This window comes from Mesoplodon mirus (assembly GCF_964341445.2).
Source record: "Mesoplodon mirus genome assembly, chromosome: 5".
Taxonomy (NCBI): Eukaryota; Metazoa; Chordata; class Mammalia; order Artiodactyla; family Ziphiidae; genus Mesoplodon; species Mesoplodon mirus.
The window spans coordinates 68133226-68151610 of NC_138980.1; the positions used below are offsets into that span (position 1 = coordinate 68133226).

The window sequence follows — 18385 nt, forward strand, 5'->3', positions numbered from 1 at the left end:
ACTAACACCCTCTCTGTGTGCTCTAATAAACTTGATAAATCTCACTGTGAAAAATCTCCCATATGTTTTAGCCTGAATTTTCTTCTGCTTAACCTTGTTGGCCCCACCTTGCTTCCCTCAAACTGTCTGAGACAATTACTGGGAGATGTTTGTTGAGTAATTATAGGCCACAGATAATTTCTCTTTAGCTCTCTGTCTTCCATGTTCCCCACTCTGTGGCCTCCCTTTAGCCAGTTTTAATTAGCTTCTTTGATCCTTCCTCCCTGTCTCTCCCTCTAGATTGTTAATTACATTTCTCCCCCATGAATTCTTCCTGTACTGGCTTTGCCTATCTAGCCAGAGGAGCTGAGAATGAGAATGTAGGGCCACTCAGTGGGAGGTGGTACATTCTTCTTTGTCCCCTACCACAGGTAACCCCTCCCACTTCTGAGAAGCCTGAAAACCCAGGCACTCTGCCTTTCTTAGCAGAAAGGTAAAAATAGTAATTTTCATTAAAGAGTATAATGTGTTATGATAAAAACAACTATTATTTGAATGCTTGCTGTTAGGAAGTCTGCTAATCTCTATATATTATCACACTTCATCCCTACAACAACCTCATGAGATAAATATTATTAATCCCCATTTTATAGATGAAGAAACTGAGGTCCAAAGAAGTTTAGTAACATATTGCAGTCATACAGCTTGAAAATGCTGGAACTAGGACTTGAACTCAGGTCTCTCTGACTCCAGAGCAGCTCTTACTCAGTAGTTTGCTTACTGAGTTTGGGCTTTGCGGTAAAACAAAAGTCCAGATCACTGGCTCTTAGCCCACCAAAAAACAGACACACCCTGGGGTAAGATGTCAGCTATTTACTCTCAGTGTAGAAGAGGCTTTTTTTTTTTTTTAACATCTTTATTGGAGTATAATTGCTTTACAATGTTGTGTTAGTTTCTGCTGTATAACAAAGTGAATCAGCTATACATAAACATATATCCCCATATATCCTCCCTCTTGTGTCTCCCTCCCACCCTCCCTATCCCACCCCTCTAGGTGGTCACAAAGCACTGAGCTGATCTCCCTGTGCTATGAGGCTGCTTCCCACTAGCTATCTGTTTTACATTTGGCAGTGTATATATGTCCATGCCACTCTCTCACTTTGTCCCAGCTTACACTTCCCCCTCCCCATGTCCTCAAGTCTATTCTCTACATCTGCCTCTTTATTCCTGTCCTGCCCCTAGGTTCTTCAGAACCAGTTTTTTTTTTTTTTTAAGATTCCATATATATATGTTAGCATACGGTATTCGTTTTTCTCTTTCTGACTTACTTCACTCTGTATGACAGTCAGAAGAGGCCTTTTGAATTGAGATTATAAAACTTGGTGCAGAAGCAAGTTGGTGTGGTGCTATAGGTCTTTTGGGAAACCTTCTGCAGAAAACAAGACTCTCGTCAATTATTGAATTGCTTTAATTCTTAACTCACTTTTCTGACAGTTTTATCTCTCAGAAGATTCAGGAAAAGGGCTTCACTGAAATTGTATTCTGAGCATCACGAAGGATTTGTTTGGTGAAGTGAAGGTGTTAGAAACTTTAGCAGAAAGTGGCGGTGTTTGGAGAAGCCAAGGGAAATGTAGAACTCTTGAGTTTTGAGGAAAGCAGATTTTAGAAGGTCCAGGAAAAAGTAGATATGTTGTTTGGGCAAGAACTTTGAAGGGAAGGATGACTCATAGTCTGAACAATGAAATGTGCTTAAGATAGTCACAAGTGATTACTGCAAGGAACAGAGAGGAGACACCTAAACAGACCAACAAGGCCGCATGGGGAGCTCTTAGAGTTGAGCTTTTGTCTGAGAGATGATAAAGGGGCCTTTAACTGAGGACAAAGGTGTAGATCTCTGAGAACACTGTCAGGAATACTAGGTGGGTGGAACCTGGGATGCTTAGAACAAAGGACCTGCCTGAGCAGTTACTGTTCAGAGTGAGAGGAATGGCAGGGAAGGTGTTGGGCCAGCTGCTTCAGTCAGGTGATTCAGTGTAGCAGATGACAGGGTATCACCGTCCTCTCTTCTATTTTGCCTCTAACTTCTCTTTTAAGAAGAATGGCCTTCCCTCCAGAAAGAGTAAAACAAACATGGCTAAGAAGAACTTCAGCCCAAAAGTGTGAGGAAGGAGAAGAACCACTTGCTCCTTAAAATTAGTTATAGGGTCTGAAACAGCGGATGAAAACTTAAGGACAGCATCATGAGACCTGTGCATGTGGATGTTTAAGCATCACTGAGAGAGGAGTAAGGACACAGGATGGTAACTGTTTTGCTTTTCAAAATAACAAGGCAAGTTTTTGAGACTTCATTTCTGGGCATTTCTAAAGAGAGGTGATCTCTTGGAGCTAGTGTGGGTTCCATGAAAATAGACTGATTTAAAGCTTAATATCCCTTCCTTCCCCCTGCCCTTCCTTCCACAGAATAGTACAACCATCTTACGCGTACTACTTGATGACTTTTTTTTTTTTTTTTTTTTTTTTTTTTGCGGTATGCGGGCCTCTCACTGCTGTGGCCTCTCCCGTCGCGGAGCACAGGCTCCGGATGCGCAGGCCCAGCGGCCGTGGCCCACGGGCCCAGCCGCTCCGCGGCACATGGGATCCTCCCAGACCGGGGCACGAACCCGCATCCCCTGCATCGGCAGGCGGACTCTCAACCACTGCGCCACCAGGGAGGCCCTTGATGACTTTTTGAAGTGAACATACCCATGTAACTACCACCCGAGTCAAGAAATAGGGTTTTATCAGCACCCCAGAAGACTCTCATGCTCCCTCCTAATTCTAATTTCTTTTTTCAGGAAGATTTGCCAACCTAGAAGATTAGACCAATGTTATAGACAAAGAGGGAATCTGCATTTCAGAAGCATTTGTCAGAACCTCATGATAATCAAATAGGTCAGATAGAGAAATTGATGATCAAGTAGCTACAAATCCACATGTCTTTAACAATCAGACCTAATAAAGGTTTGTTTATAAGTGGTTAAGTGTCAACAGAGCCTTCACTGTAGTGATGTGCCAAAGAGCTCATGTCAGACTCTGCCTGTCCAGCCTGCATTCAGGTTCTCATGTGAGGGCATGGGGGCAGATGACACAGATTCGGAAGGGATAACCAACATGTTAGACAGACAGAATGAAGGTCCAGAAGAATAGTGACAGGCTAGGATGAAGGGCCCAGGTAGCAAAGCAACATTTAACATTTTGTTATTATTCAGTTTTTAATTTTATAAATAACCCATATTTGTGTTTTTTTTTTAAAGTCTTACCACACAGGAACAAAAATATGGTGTCAGTCCACCGAATCATTTGTAACTTGTTTTTTACCTTCTCTACTTGTATTCAGGGCCATGTTGGAGAACACTTGACTCATCAGAGGGTGATATGAACAGCCTGCAGGGATTTGACCTAGGCAGGCCCAGTGTTGAGTCAGTTTTGTGACACTACTGCCAAAAACCTAGATGTGCCTCAGGTATTAGGGGCAGATGACCTTGGGGCAGCGTGGCTGGGCCCACTGAACTCTGGGGGGGTTGGTCCAGGGGGAACCCTGTGGGCAGGTGTGAATACCACCTCTAGGGATTCGTCAGTACATGGGGCAGTGTCCCATAGAGCATTGTCAAGAAGGCAAAGGATTTCAGGAGTCACACGAACAATGACTCCTGGATCCCATGAGGCTAGATTTGTGAGAGGGGATCTTTCTCTGGGCATTTGGCTTCTAAGGTTCAGAAGGGCTGACCTGTCAGGTCAGGTTCAGGTGACTCTCTATACTTTGAGAGGGCAGATTGGGACCAGTGGATATAAGCTTCATGAAAGCAGATTTTAACTCGGTAACAGAAGACGTTTTTCTAGCAATTGGAAGAGTTTAAAGCTAACGTAAGGATAAGCCTCCCTACTGCTGTAATCTTCAACCTGGCAGCCAGTTATCAGACATGCTGTACTGGATAAAAGTTTGGGCATTGGATCTAGTTATCCCAAATGCTGGTCCTCAGATCAGTGCCAAGCCTCCTGGTAAGGCTCATGTGAAGCATTTGTGAAAAATCAGGTGTTTGAGCCCTATCTTCTGAGACTGTGATTCAGTATGTGTAGGGTAAGGGTTAGAATCTGTTAAAATTTTCAGCAAGTGCCCAAAGTGCTCCTTGGAGAAATGGCTTATTCCACAGCAGGTGCAGGAAAAGTACTATATCTTGTACGAGAACATCTTGTGCCAAAAAGTATGGAGGTGCTCAAAGAATGATGGAAATGTGTCAAAAAGACACAGAAACCGGGCCTCCCTGGTGGCGCAGTGGTTGAGAGTCCGCCTGCCGATGCAGGGGATACGGGTTCGTGCCCCGGTCTGGGAGGATCCCATATGCCGCGGAGCGGCTGGGCCCGTGAGCCATGGCCGCTGGGCCTGCGCATCCGGAGCCTGTGCTCCGCAACGGGAGAGGCCACAACAGTGAGAGGCCCGCATACCGCAAAAAAAAAAAAAGAAAAAAAAAAAAAAAAAAAGACACAGAAACCAACATGAAAAGGCTCTATTTTTTTTTTCAGATTTAATCAGGTATATTTTACATAATCGTAGAACTGGATTTTAACCCATAGATTAAATAAGAATCCATACTGATATAAATGAATGAATAAGTGAGGAAGAAGGAAAACTTCTTTTAGGTAGAGTGCCAACAAATACAGATAGAAGCAATGATGGAGTTTGAATATCATCCTTTGACAAACATCATGGTATTAATTATTTTAAATAAGGATTACTGATGAATGCCAGAATTAATGGGTGAAAGTTTGATGAGGAACCGGCTGTCTTCATATCTTAAAGAGTCTCCTCACAATATATTTATCAATTCCAAAGGGACAAATAGTATCTTTATAGTGGAGAAATCTGGCAGACACCACCATGATCAAGTAATCAAAGTGAACACAGCCACTTGCGAGCCTGAATGACATCATGTGCCTCCTGATATGATGCACCCAGAAAGACAAGACATTGCTTTTGTGGCATTCTTGCCAACCTACAGTACCTCAGTCTAATCAGGAGAAAACATCAAGTTCAGGCTGAGGGACGTTCTACAACTGGCCTGTACTCTTCAAAACTGTCAATGTAAAAAAAAAAAAAACAAAAAACTGTCAATGTAGTGAAAGACAAAGACAGGCTAAGGAGGGGTGTGTCAAGGTTAAAGGAGATTCAAAGACATGCTTCTCAATTCATCATGTAAGTCCTGGATTGGACCTTGGACCAAAATTATTTTTCTAAAAAGGATATTATTGGGACAGTTGGCAAAATCTGAATATCTATAGATCATGTATCAATGTTAATTTCCTGATTTTGATAACTGTGGTTATGTTCTTAGGAAATACACACTTGACACATTTACAGGTAAAGTGGCATCAAATCTGCAACTTACTCTCAAATATTTCAGAAAAAATGTATAAACATACAGAGAGAAAATGAGAAAGCAAATGTAGTAAAATGTTAACAGGTGACTTGATAGTCTTTTTTTATTTTGCAACTTTTCTGTAGGTTATTTTTCTGTATAATTCTCTGTAGTAGTTTTTAAGTGCCCAGTCTGAAATGATTTAAGGGAGGGGGGAAATGCCCAAAGGTGACTGTGATGCAGAGCTATGTGTGAGAGCTACCAGATGTCAAGAAGATTCTTCAGTGCCCCTTCCTCTGAGGCCCCTTTGTCTCTCCAGAGGTAGGAAGATTATCATTCTGTGTGTTTGTGTCTGGAAAGAGGTTCTAGAGATACTGTTGTGAGCTTTATCATTGTGGTGAACAGTGGGTGTCCCACATTTGCTTACATGACTGGCATCTGGTTGGGGACTGTATTTGAATGGGTCCAGTGATTCTCCTTCTTTTCTCCAGTGTCCAGATAGAACTTCTGAGGGGCCTAATGTGGTTCCCACCATAGTTAGGTGATATGAAGCTCGTAACAGGCTAGATGTTTTGTTTTTCCTGGGGGCTTCACTTTCATGTGGAAGAGTTGTACGTGGCATTTATTTTTTTGGTGAACCTATTCTGTTTTTATTTAAGTTGGTAACTGTCCACATCTTGATTAACAGATGCTTAACCCTATTAATCCCTAGATGGCAGGCTACTATAGATCCCTAATGAACCTATTTCAGGAATACACATCCTGCAAGTCCTTGTGTTTCACAGGTGATGAAGGCCACACGCTAGGGCACAAACAAGGTGAGACCATCGGAGAAGGAATCTTTCTCTCTGGGCAAGAAGATGAGCACGCACAGTGTCATCAGTCAGGATCACAAATGATTAAGCCTGCGATGTTCCCCCTTTCGCTACTGCACAGCATCTTCGCAGAGAGCATTTCAGAACAATGGTAGCTTTTTCTTCTGTTGCTAAGACAGAAGAAATAATAATTGTCCTACTTAGAAATATTGCAGGGACTCCTGAGAGGGCACATACCCCATGTGTCCCATGTCCCCAGTGTGCCGTGGACAAGCCTGATATCTAGGTTTGGACTGAAACTCCGGATGACACAGGCTCTGCGCCACAGGTTTCACCTTAGTATTTCCTCAGCCCCCATCGAACCAGTCAACCTAATCCTTATTTCCCGTCCTGAAGCTCTGCCTTTTTGTTTTTCTCCTTTTCCACTGATTCAAACTCCCTTTTTAGCCCTTGTTGTTCTGATTCACCTGTGCGCAGGATTTCTGTGCATTTCCTGTTTCTGTGCACACACTCTGGTGCCAGCAGTGCCTGCTTCATGGCCCTGTGCATTGCAGAGGACCCCACACTGAAAGGGGCCTGTGTTTGATTTAATGCTCTGCCCTAACCATCTTGAAATTCCTGAGTTTTAGAACAACTAAGTGTTCACATTTTCATGAACATTATGTAGTGAGTCCTGAGTGACAGGGAAGGAGGAGGGCAGCTCCTGAGTCTGAAGTGCTCAGCATTCTCATGAGCCCCCTGGCCACCCTGAGAGCAGCTCCACCACCTCCTCAATGCCCCCTAAACACTTGCTCAGCTTGGTTAGCTGAAATATGACCTCTGACCCTTGGCATATTGCCCACATCAGTCACCCTGACCCAGAGCGTTTGGTTTCTGCAAATGCAATCACTTCCATTTCTGCGTGCACCCCGCCCACCCCCCGCCTTCAAGATTAACAGAGTAGCAGCTGCTGCTGTCCCTCTGCACACAGACAGCTGACTCGCCTGCTGATTGTGAACATCCCAGTAATCCAAGTGCTAATGGTATTTATTCAGTCCAGCCAGCTTAGCCCTGAACAAGGTTTATTCTCATTTATCTCATTGGAGACGAGCTACGTCCTTAATATCCTTCTGTTGACTTTGAGCACACCAGCGCCACTGATGTCGCTGAGAGGCGTGCCAGGCCCCTGGCCTTCCAACTCGCTCAGATCCCCAGCTGTCAGGACACCCATCTTCCAGCCAGCAAGACACCCCCACCCCCACCCTCAGGCGTGGGCCACAGCTCCGGTCCTGAGTCTGTAGGCTAGGAGGGGGATGAGGCCAGCATACATGTGCCTGGGGCATCTGGGCTCAATAAAAGCAGTGTTCTCAAGGATATGGTCTGGGCTCTTTGTGTAGCAAACCCACTATAGTTATAATCTTTCAGTCACAGTGTATTGTCTAGCATTTTGGCACTCGTTAGCTGTTCTATCTTTAACTCAAGGTAGTGTTAGCTCTGCCTCACGGGTGAAGAAACTGAAGTGAAGGGACTTGCCCAAGGTCATCAGCCATTGTTTACAGGATTCTCACCAAGAGTTCCCCAGACTTTTGCCCTGGCACATTCTGTAGACCTCACTCTGAGCTATTTTGGGCATTTCTTCCCCCAAAACATAGCAGTGAGCATTCAGAGCCCAAGGCTGAGCTGCCTGGAGAGAGAGGGGTTCTGAGAGCATGTTGGTGTCTGCCTCTCTAGGGCAGATTGCTCAAGAAAAGCCCTTCTCTGCTGTCCCTGCCTGGATGGACTGAGTGCCATCTGGAAATGCTAGCCTGGTTTTTCCTACCCTCCTGCTGTGTTTCCTCAGCCTCTTTGACTGGGTGGCACTAAAAGGCTTTTTTTGGAAGGGTATTGTATGGAACCCCTGATGTGTCCGTGGAGCCACTGAAGCCCTGAAGCCTAGGGTAGAGCTCAGAGTTACGTGGGTTCCCTCATTTAAGCTAGTCAGGGTGTGGGCCCAGGGCTGCTAAGGCCGCACTTGGCCACACTCAGCCACAGGCCCACATTTGGCCCATGGTCCTGCTCTACTTACCCAAGTTTTCAGGACTCTGCTGCAGGTGAAAGAGTAGATTCATTGCCTTATGAAAGTGATTTTCGCAAGTGGCAAAAGGCACTAGGCTTTCCCTTTTTCTCTCTGGTTGACTTCTCCTGTGCTTGAGTTCTATTCTTTCCTACTCTACATGGCTTCCCTCCATGGGGATGTTCGGGTTGGGGTGGGACCTGGCTGCTATTAGCATATGGCTATAGGTGCTTCTGGCTTACAGCAACCTACCTACCTTGTGAAGGAGAGAACTTCTCTGTCCTGACTCCAGTGTAGAAGACTGAAAAGCTCTGATTGCCAGTCCTCGGCAACCAACGGAGGGCCTGGGTGGGGGGCAGATATGATGAGCCAGTATTGGGCCATAAGCCCTCCCTGCGGGTTTGGGACCTGCCCCCTCAGGACCACAAGGAGTGGAAGAGGCAGCCATCAGTGGAAGGGAAGAAAGGGGTGTCAGTGCCTGGTGAGGAAGAAAGGATGCTGGGCAGATGTAACAGAGTCGGCCTGACCTGGGAATTGTGGGCTATGCCTGGCTCAGAGTGTCCCTCCAGCTCATCTCCCACCCTGGGGTCACTGTCCTGAGGCAGGCCCTTCTCCTGGGCCCTCTCTTGTGTCTGTATGCCCTAGAAGTGCTTGTTTCCAACTCCCCGTTTTGCCTTGCGTGTGTCGAGGAAGGAGAAGCAGGAGCAGATTCCACTTGCTGGGCAGGATATGGGTCCTGTGTCTCCTCATCCTCAGTCGCAGCCTGACCTGCCCTTGTGTCAGGAGTCAGCTGCACTCCTCAGCCCCGTTTTCTATGATTCTTCAGGGCAGCCTTCCACTGAATAGTCTGCTTGCCTCTCTGTACATGCTCATGCTGTTCCCTGAGCACATGCCTGTCGTCTGGTGCACAGGCTGTCTTCCTCACTTGTACTCCAGTCTTCTGCCGTCCCTCTTCTTCCAGGCAGCCCTCCTGGCTCTTCCAGACCAGACATTCTTTCTCTGAACCCCCACAGACCTTAGGTTCAGAGCCACCTGCTACGGCCTAAAAGTTACGTACCCATTCATTTATTCACTCTGAAACCTGTAAGTAGAATATGGTGGTGTGGTGTCTCTCCTATGTGTGGAGCCTGGCTTGTTGAGTGTTGAGTGGCAGAGAACAGGCTGAGTGTCCCCAAGGATCTGTCCTGCACGTGGGGCTTCTCTGAGCAACTGCCTGGATAGTGCCTTGCCTCTAGATCTTTCCTAGGACAGTGCTTTCTGGCCCTTTCTAACTCACATCGGGGCTCTGATAGACAAAATGCTGGGAAAGCCATATATCTTCTTGGCTTTTGGCATCTTTTGTTTACTCCCATTGGCTTATTCTTTCTCTGGAGGATCCTAGGAATTTGCCTACACAGTATGTGCCCTCCCCTTTTGCCCCTGGTAGTTTGTTTTATTGTTTGTGCTGTGGTTCCCTTTGGGGTTTGAATCTTCTCTCCCCTTCTACCAGGTGAAACCTGGGTGGGCAGAGTCCCAGTATTCTTCATGTCTCTCTCCTCTCCCAATACTGCCAAGTTGGTGACAGGGCTGCTACTCTGGGAGCCGCTTAGGCTGGGTCTCCTTGGAGGCCCCTCTGCTCCTGAGCTCTGAGCTTGTCTTTCGGGGTTAGCCAGGTGATTGTTTCTGGGTCTTGTTCTCAGCAGATCTGTAGACAAGGATGAAGCTTCACATGACATCTTTGGAGGGCCTTGTCTGTGCCGCTCTGCAGGCCCACTGGGCATGGGGCTCCTAGGTGCTGTTCCCTGAGGCTGATGAGATGTTGGGCCTCACAGCCCCCCTTCCTTGGGAGACTGCGTTTGATGTTTGTGTGAATTTCTCAGCGTGGTCGACTTCTTTTCCTAGACCCTGCCTGTTGTGGGTGAGCGTTCCTCAGACACATGACGGCAGAGACAGCCCTAATTAACTCACGCTTTGATGAAGCAGCTGCCTTTCTCAAGTTGGGGGAGCAGGGGGCAGGGAAGAGGCTCAGCTCCATAATCCCTGCATTGGCACCCAACCTGCCTGTCTGGAGAGGAGCTGTCAGCCTTCTTCCCCAGGGACCCCAGTGCATCTCCAGGCTGCTCCTCAGACACAAGTGAAGTTGCAGTGGGAAAGGCCGGCACCCACCCTGCACATCCTTTTGCAGAGCAGATGCAGAGGGATGCAGGCGCCTCCCATTTTACAGCAGGAAAACTGGCTTCATGTGCCAAGTCTGCTTCGAACCTTGAAGCTGGTGCCTGGTAGGAGTAGTGGGTGGACCATCAAGGACTCACTTGGGCCCCATTACCGTACCATCCAGCCAGCTTGTATGGGGTGCCTGCTGTGTGCCAGGCCCTCTCCTGTGAGCAGCAGTGTGCTCTCTCTCTTGTTACCTGCCTCCCCTTTTCTCTGGGTTTTGGACCAGGAATCGACTCTTTGATTTGTCTGTACCCTGCCTTACTCTCCAACATGTTCTGAAGGCCCCCTGCTAAGATTGGGGGTTAGGAGAAACAGGTGCTTTTTGGGTCTCCAGGGTACTTTGTGGTGGCCATGCTAAGATAAGGCAGCCAGAGCCCAGAGGAGACTGGGTGCCCTCTGTGCTTGCTGTCTGGGTGAGGGTGACAGCCATTGTCTCACCTCTGGTCCAGCCTCTCCCCTTGCTGCTGGTCTCAGCCTTTTTACATGCCTGCCACCTTTCTTTTCTGAGGCCTCATAAGCTGCTGATGAAGGAGTCTTGACCTTCCTCGAAGGCCTAACTACACAGATCCCTGTGCTTGGCACTTGCTCCTTAATTCATCATCAGTTTGATCTTATAAAGTAAGGGGTTCCCAGCCATGTCCCTTTCTGGCACCCTGCCCTAGAGGAGGTCTCACCCTCCAGGTCCCCCATCCTTTCATCCATGAGCACTTTGCCTGAAATATTTGTTTAAAGCTCATCACTCTTTCTCTAGCCCAGAATGGGGACTGGAGTTCCAGAGGCAGCTCTGGGTTCTTTGTGTTTCAGTGTTGCCCGTTGGTTGGTTGATGCAGTCATGGTTGTACACATATGTTGCTTCATTCACTCCTTACTGTCCAGGGCCCTACGCCATGGCAGACCCTGTGCTGAGTGCTGAGATACAGGGACAATCATAGTAGCTGTTGTCACATAGTGGAGAGTCCAGCAGGGAGGCAGCTGGGTTGGGATCTACTCAGGGATGCAAAGGCTCCCTGGATGTTGTTCTTTCTGCCTGCCTCCCTCCCATAAGTGTTTACTCCATACTGTCTGTGTGCTCCACCCAGGAGGGGAGGAGAGAGAGGAAGGGGTCCCTGGCCCTGGAGCTCCACACCCTGAAGGGAACAGATCGTTAGAGATTCCCCCAGAGTGTGATGCACCTGGGATCATGGAAGGGGGAAGCACGTAAGGCTGTCTTGAGGAGTGTGGAGGAAGGTTTTCCGTAGGAGGGACACTGAAGTAGCACCTTTAGCATCAGAGGGATGGATCTTAAACTGGTAGAGGCGATTTCCATTCCCAGATCACCCCAGCCCACTGGCTGATAGGGAGTGGACACTGGCCTGGGGCCCTTGGCCCTGTTGACTGTGCCATAGGCCATTGTACCCAGGTGGACCTACACCAGTTTGTTTCTGTTTCCCCAGATAAGTTCTAGCTTGTCCGGAGTGGGAACACCCCCTGTGCACCTTGTTCCTCCCCAGGGATGGCTGCTGTGGTGGTAGCCCGCTTCCCTGGGTTGGGCCCAGGGGCGTGCCCCCAAGTTTGTGAGCAGGTGCAAAGTCCTGCTTTCCTGTGCTTCCCCCTCCAGCAACCCAAAGGTCCAGGTGGAGGCCATTGAGGGAGGAGCCTTGCAGAAGTTGCTGGTCGTTCTGGCCACGGAGCAGTCTCTCACTGCAAAGAAGAAGGTGCGTTTCTGCTGCCTTTTTCCCGCCCAGACCCCAGCACACCCATGGAGCCTAAAAGGCGAGGGTCCCTTTCCGGGTTGTACACGTCACCCTTGGGGGCCTGAGTGGCCACCCGCTGGGTGGCGTAGGGGGAGAGGTCCTCTTCACCTAAAGCAGCACAGCAGCATGTGAGGCGTCTGGAGGCCTGCTCCCACGGTGCAGTCTCAGGTTCAACACCGTGGCTTCCTGTCCTGGGCCTCCGTTTGTCCACTGGGTGGTGTTGAAGGTGTCTGATGTCTCTCCTGGCTCTCATAGCCCTGGGTACTGGGGTGAGCTATACCCAAGGGTGGTGGTTGGGGCCAGGAAGAATGGGAGCTGGGCTGGGGTAGCTGGGGCACCTCCGGGTGCCTGCCCCAAGGCCTAGTTTCTGTGGCCACTCACCCATCTGGATCTGTGCCTCCCCAGGTTCTGTTTGCCCTGTGCTCCTTATTGCGACACTTCCCCTATGCCCAGCAGCAGTTCCTGAAGCTGGGGGGGCTGCAGGTGCTGAGGAGTCTGGTCCAGGAGAAGGGCATGGAGGTGCTGGCCGTGCGCGTGGTCACTCTGCTCTACGACCTGCTCACTGAGAAGGTGAGTGTCCAGGCCTGTCCTGCCTCCCGTGCACTTTGCTTTGTGTTTATTTCTGGCCATTTGACCCTCCCCCCTCCCCATATCTTCCATCCATTCCCTCCATCCTCATAGCTGAGTGTCCTGAGCAAACATGCCAGCCCTGAGCTGGGCTGACAGGGATGCTGTGGAGCCCAGGATTTCTGAGGTGTCAGGGCGGATGTCCTGTGGGAAGTGACTGCTGAGCTAAAACCTGAGGGCTGGTGAGGAGTGGGAGGGGAGGAGGGGGCACTGGCAGTGGTCAGGGCCAAGTGTGCAAGCACAGGGGTCAGCATGATGAAGGGTCAGTGTGACTGGAAGCCAGAAACAGCCAGGATCGGCCCTTCATGGAATAAAAGGTCATTTGGCTGAAACCTAGGGTGAGGGTGACCAGGAGCAGCTGTGTCTGGGAGCCATCACAGCAGCCAGGAGACTGAGGAGCCAGGGGCTGGAATGATGCTGAATCTTAAGATTCTAGAAACCTGGAGGTGCCTCCTCTGGGAGCTTTGGCTCTGGGCAGGGGCTCAGACTGGCTGCCACTGAGGGACCCACAGGCTTGCCATCTGGGAGGAGACTTGGTGCCCAGCGCACTTTGGTGTTTGTGAGCCTGAGAAGTGTCTTAATTAAGGAGAGGGTAAAACCAGCCAGGGCTGATTCTTAATTCAGCTGCTGCAGAGAGCGTTGGCAGGGTTTTCTCAGCTGCCTCTCTGGGGCCACACTCTCCCTACAGCCAACTGCGGATTAGTGGAGCAGGGCTGAGCAGCCACTGGAAACCACTTCTGAATGTTAGAGGAAGAGGGGCCCAGCCCTTCCTCCCTGCCCCTCCCCTGCGCACCCCTCCCCCCAGGCCTCAGGCCAAGGATCAGGGTTGTCTGTTGCTGCTTTTCTCTCCACCTGTTGGCTTTTGTGTGTGTGCACTCACTCACTTGCTCTGTCTCTCTTGTCCTGTCTTGTCTTTCAGTTTCTCCCTCTCTCTCTCCCCCTCTCCCCCTTTCTCTTCCTCCACCCCTCTAAGCTGCAGAGACCCGGTTTCTCAGAACAGCAGACAGCCATGTGGTCCTCACGTCCAATTAATAAGGCCGGGGCACAGCTGACATCCTGGGAGTGGGCCAGCAAGCCAGGGGAAGGACATGTACATAGGCTTGGCATTTCCCAGGAGAAACCTATCAGTTTCCCCTCGTGACTTGTGTGTCTCTTTGCTGCCCCCAGCCCTGGCGTAGTGGGCACTGTGACTTTGCTTCACCCCCGGAGAGCTACCACTGGCAGTCTCACGGAGGCTGCCCTGGTGAGAGGCAGGCCCCTGAGTCAGCTGGCCCCCGAGCCGGGCTTTGAGGCTTTGGGGTGCTGTGAAGATCAGGGAGGGAGTGACGTCTCTCTGCAAACAGTATGGAGACAGCCATCCTCCTGCAGGAGGAGGACCGTGGAGGAGTTTCAGCCAGAGAGTGTTAGAACAGATGGCAGCCATACTTTATGCTTGAGGCAGTCAAGGCTTCTTGTTCTTATGGTTTCTCAGAGAGAATAAAGAGCTAGTCAAAGTAGCCAAACCCATCTGGGGATGGGTCCAGAGCTGCCTGAAGGTAGAGGTGTGACAGGTTGCCAACCGGGGGGTGCCATGCACCTTGAGGGCATCTTTGGTGTCGGGAGGTAGCAGCTGAAGGCAGAATTCCCAAGAGAGTGTGGGACCACCTCTCAGATTGTTAGGGTCCTTGGCTCACTGGCTTTCCCCTTCTGTGGTCTCCCAGACCCCAGACATTTCTTCTTCTGTCCCTTGGCTCTTGGTGGGCCCTCCACTAAGAAACTGTGCCCTGACGTCTGGGCTCCTGCAGAACTGGGATGCCCTCCTGTGGTCATGAGCCCACGTCCTCTCGTGCCTTCTTGGAGCTGAAGGGCCGCAGGGGTGACCTGCCCGCTGGTTCCTTCCATAAGTGTTGACTGGGTGTCTGCCCTGCCAGTGCTGTGCCAGCCCCATGGTCCCTGCCCTCCTGGTGCTTTCAGGCAGACATTTTTCAGAGAATCTCCTAGAGCATGTAGGCCCTGGAGGCTTATGATCAGGGCCCTAACCTCTTCTGGGGAGTCAAAGGAGGTGCTGAGTGAGAAATGAGGGGCGAGTCAAGTTGACTGTGGAGTCAGTGTTGGGTGAGAGGGTGCCTGGAAGTGGGAGCTGCACGTACATAGGTCCTGGGGGAGAGTTGGTGTGACAGGTGCCAGAGTGAGGGCATGTGTGGGGAGGAGCCCAAGTGCAGGCAGGGGCAGATCCTGAAGAGCCTCCAAGTCCCAGGGAAGGGAGTCAGTCTTTATCATCAGAAATGCCAAGTTGTGAAGGGTTTGGGGCTGTGCCATTGTCTGCTGTCAGAGGACTGGAGGATGCAGGCTGGGAGCGGGAGGCAGGAAACTGCAAAAGTGAAGTGAGGAGCAGCCCCCATGGGGCAGAGAGCTGGGAGGACTGGGATGTGTTTGGAGGTGGAGCTGGCAGGACTCGGGAGTAGGTTAGGAAAGGACTACTACATCCCTCTCAGCCTTTTCTGTCCCAGGATGCTGACCCCCCTCCTCCCCTGCTTCCTCTGCCAGCTCCAACAAGCGCCAAAGCCATCAGGTGCTCCACTGTGGCCCCTGATCTTTTTCTGGACTTCCCTCTTGCCTTCCCTGTCACTTGCATGCCTCATCCTCCCCTGGAGTTAGGGCAGTGATTTCTTTTTCTACTTGCAAGTGCATTTAGTACAACCAGTGTGGGACATCTCTACCCACTGCGGACCCTCCACCTCTGCATAGCCTTCCTCTGACATTTGAAATAAGTTGGTAGACTCCTGGTGGCTTGCCGTGATCGTATAGTGATTAGTACTCTGCATTGTGAAATAAGTTGGTAACTTGTCAGGTTTCAGGTGTTTCCTCTGGCAGCCTGGCAGGATCGGTTCCCACCATATTCTGATGGGGCTGGGTTTCTGCACTTACCAGACACAGGCCATGCATGTGACTTCCTGCCCAAACTTTCCTCAACTCCCCAGGCCCTCAGCATAATGGCCAGGGACGCCCAGGGCTCTGAGCATTCTGGGGTGCAGCCTGGCCCTCGTGCCCCATCGACCATAACAGCCTGCTGGTCTTCAAACATGAGGTGGGCCCAGGCCTATTGTCACAACCCTCCTGTGTCTGTGGACCCTCCACCCTTATCCCCTTGGGCAATTCCCACAAGCCCCTCAAGGCTCAGGGACATGCCAGCCTCCTCTGTTGCCCGTGCCCTAACTCCTCTGAGGGAGCGGATCTGTAGTTGTGGTGATGGTGATGTGATGCTGCTGCTGGTACAGCCAACGTTTATTGATGGCGAAGCTCACGTTGTGGGTGTGCTCTGTGTGCTGGGCACTGGCTGCATGGTCACTGTCCCACTGAGTTCTCCCAACAGTCCTGAAGGGGTTATGTCCTCTCCTCCACATAAGAGATGATGGCATTGAGTCTTAGGGAGGCAAAGTGCTAGCCCAAGGTCATTCCGTCATTCAGCTCTCGGTGGTGGAGCAAGAATTTGAATCCAGACTGTCTGTCTCCACACCACCCTGCTGGATGAAATATATCATGATATTTAGGACTTATTCAGTTAATTTTTAATCTCCTGATAGATCCTGAGCTCCTTGAGGGCACAGACCATGTCTCCATCTTGGTTTCTCCAGCACCTGGCACATTACACAGTTGTTTTTGATGAGTGGACGGATGGACAGATGGGTGGACATATGGATGGGCTGGAGAGCATGTGTGAAGCTATGAGTCCAGTTGGCCTTCTCCCATGAAGGGCCCTTGAGGCCCAAGGGGAAGGAGGAAGAGGGTGCAGACTCATGGGTCAGCCGTGTGCCTTCGAGTCTGAAAGGCGGGGCTGACTGCTCTCTGTGTGTTCTCTCCCCTTCCCACACCCTGGCCCCTGGCCGTGTGGATGGCAGATGTTTGCTGAGGAGGAGGCCGAGCTGATGCGGGAGACGTCCCCAGAGAAGCTGCAGCAGTACCGCCAGGTGCACCTCCTGCCAGGCCTTCAGGAACAGGGCTGGTGCGAGATCACTGCCCACCTCCTGGCACTGCCAGAGCACGACGCCCGCGAAAAGGTGCTACAAACGCTAGGTGCCCTCCTGGCCACCTGTCGGGACCGCTACCGTCAGGACCCGCAGCTCAACAGGACGCTGGTCACCCTCCAGGCTGAGTACCAGGCACTGGCTGCCCTGGAGCTCCAGGATGGCGAGGATGAGGGCTACTTCTGGGAACTCCTGGGCTCTATCAACAGCTTGCTGAAGGAGCTAAGATGAGGCTGCCCCTGACACTGGGACTGGACTGGGATGCTGCTAGTGAGGCCGAGGGGCACCAGCTGGGGTGGGCTCTTGAGGGGATACCAGCTAGGAGGGAGGACTTCCCCACTGGGGCCTGGGCATCATCAGGGCAGTGCTGGCCTGGCCATTAAATGGAAGCATGAAGGCCATTGTCTGTCTATTTACTGTGTGTCTGTGCAGACTGGGCACAGTGCTTTGGTGGTCTTTGGGTGATAGCACCCTGAGGTCCCCTGGTGACTTGCTGGGTGGTCAGTCCAGGGCATCCAGTAACAGGCCCTGTGGGAAGAGTCTGGGCCCAGGAGTTGGAAAACCCCAGTTGGGACCCAGTTCTTTACCAGCCAGTGGCTCTGTGACTTTGGGAAGTCATTTAACTTGCCTGAGGCTGTTCCCTTATCTGTCAAAGGGGAATGCTGTTAAATGAGAGAAAACATACGTAAAGCACTACACCAGTGCCTGGCACTCGTGCTTGTCCCCTCCTCACACAGCTATGTAGGGAGGTCTGGGTAATCATCTCACTGGCCCCTTCATCCTGTGCCTACATATTAGTTTCAAGGCCACTGGCACGGGCAGAAGCCTGAGGGCATCTCCACACGCAGGGATGCCATGTCAGCCCAGGCAGCTGATGGGCGAGGCTGGAGCTTTTGGCGCTGGGGCCTGGGTGGTGGGACTGCGGTGGCTCCGTGCCCTCTGGAGGCCTTTGGGTGTAGGCCTAACTCTGGGAGAGGAGTAATCTCGATAAAGCTGGTAGTGGGAGCCCAGGCCTGCTGGGCCCATCTGACGGGGCAGAGGTGCTTCTCTGTGCCCTTGCCCCTCTCCTGTGTCCGTGGTGATCTATGCTGAGCTGGAGGAGGCGGCCTTGGAGGCAGGGGCAGCTGAGCCTGACAAGTCGCAGCTCCCACCCTAGAGAAGCTGGGAGCCTGCCGCAGGTTGCCACGGCAACCCCTGCTCTGGGCTTTCCTGATTTGGATTCTGGTGCGTTTGTTTTTCTGCCTTTCCCAATGCACCAGAGGCTCACTCCTGCTGCTCAGGCAGCCCCTCCCAGCCTCCATGTAGAAATCTCCCCATCCTGACCTTGCGTGTAGAAATCTCAGCTTCACTGAGCTGAGGGGAAACTGAGGCCCAGAGAAACCTGGGGCAAGTTGGTGGCTTACTTCCCTGCAGTCCCTTTGCTCGGCCTCAGACCCTCCCCTGCCCACCTCATGCCACAACACACAGGAAGCCTGGGAGTGCTGCTGGCTGCAGAGAGCTCTCCCAGTAGGGCGGGAGGAAAGCAGGAGTCTGTTGAGCCAGGGTAAGATGCCTCAGGGCTCGGCCGTGTGGGGATCAGACCCAAAGTCTATCAAGAGTTGGATAC

At 51.0% G+C, this 18385-nt stretch overlaps 1 protein-coding gene across 6 annotated transcripts in view; it reads left to right on the top strand.

The window, feature by feature from the left end:
* SIL1 (SIL1 nucleotide exchange factor) overlaps window positions 1–17535 on the top strand; it is a 301233-nt gene extending 283698 nt beyond the window's left edge. For 5 of the 6 annotated variants that reach the window (XM_082621616.1, XM_082621614.1, XM_082621615.1 and 2 more), the window contains 3 exons: window positions 12013–12109; window positions 12554–12718; window positions 16654–17535. In XM_082621616.1, the coding sequence (XP_082477742.1) occupies window positions 12013–12109; window positions 12554–12718; window positions 16654–17010 (619 nt within the window). In that variant the 3' untranslated portion in view covers window positions 17011–17535. The remainder of the gene's footprint in view (window positions 1–12012; window positions 12110–12553; window positions 12719–16653) is intronic. The other variant, XM_082621617.1, reaches the window with a different exon arrangement.
* The last annotated feature ends 850 nt before the right edge of the window (window positions 17536–18385 follow it).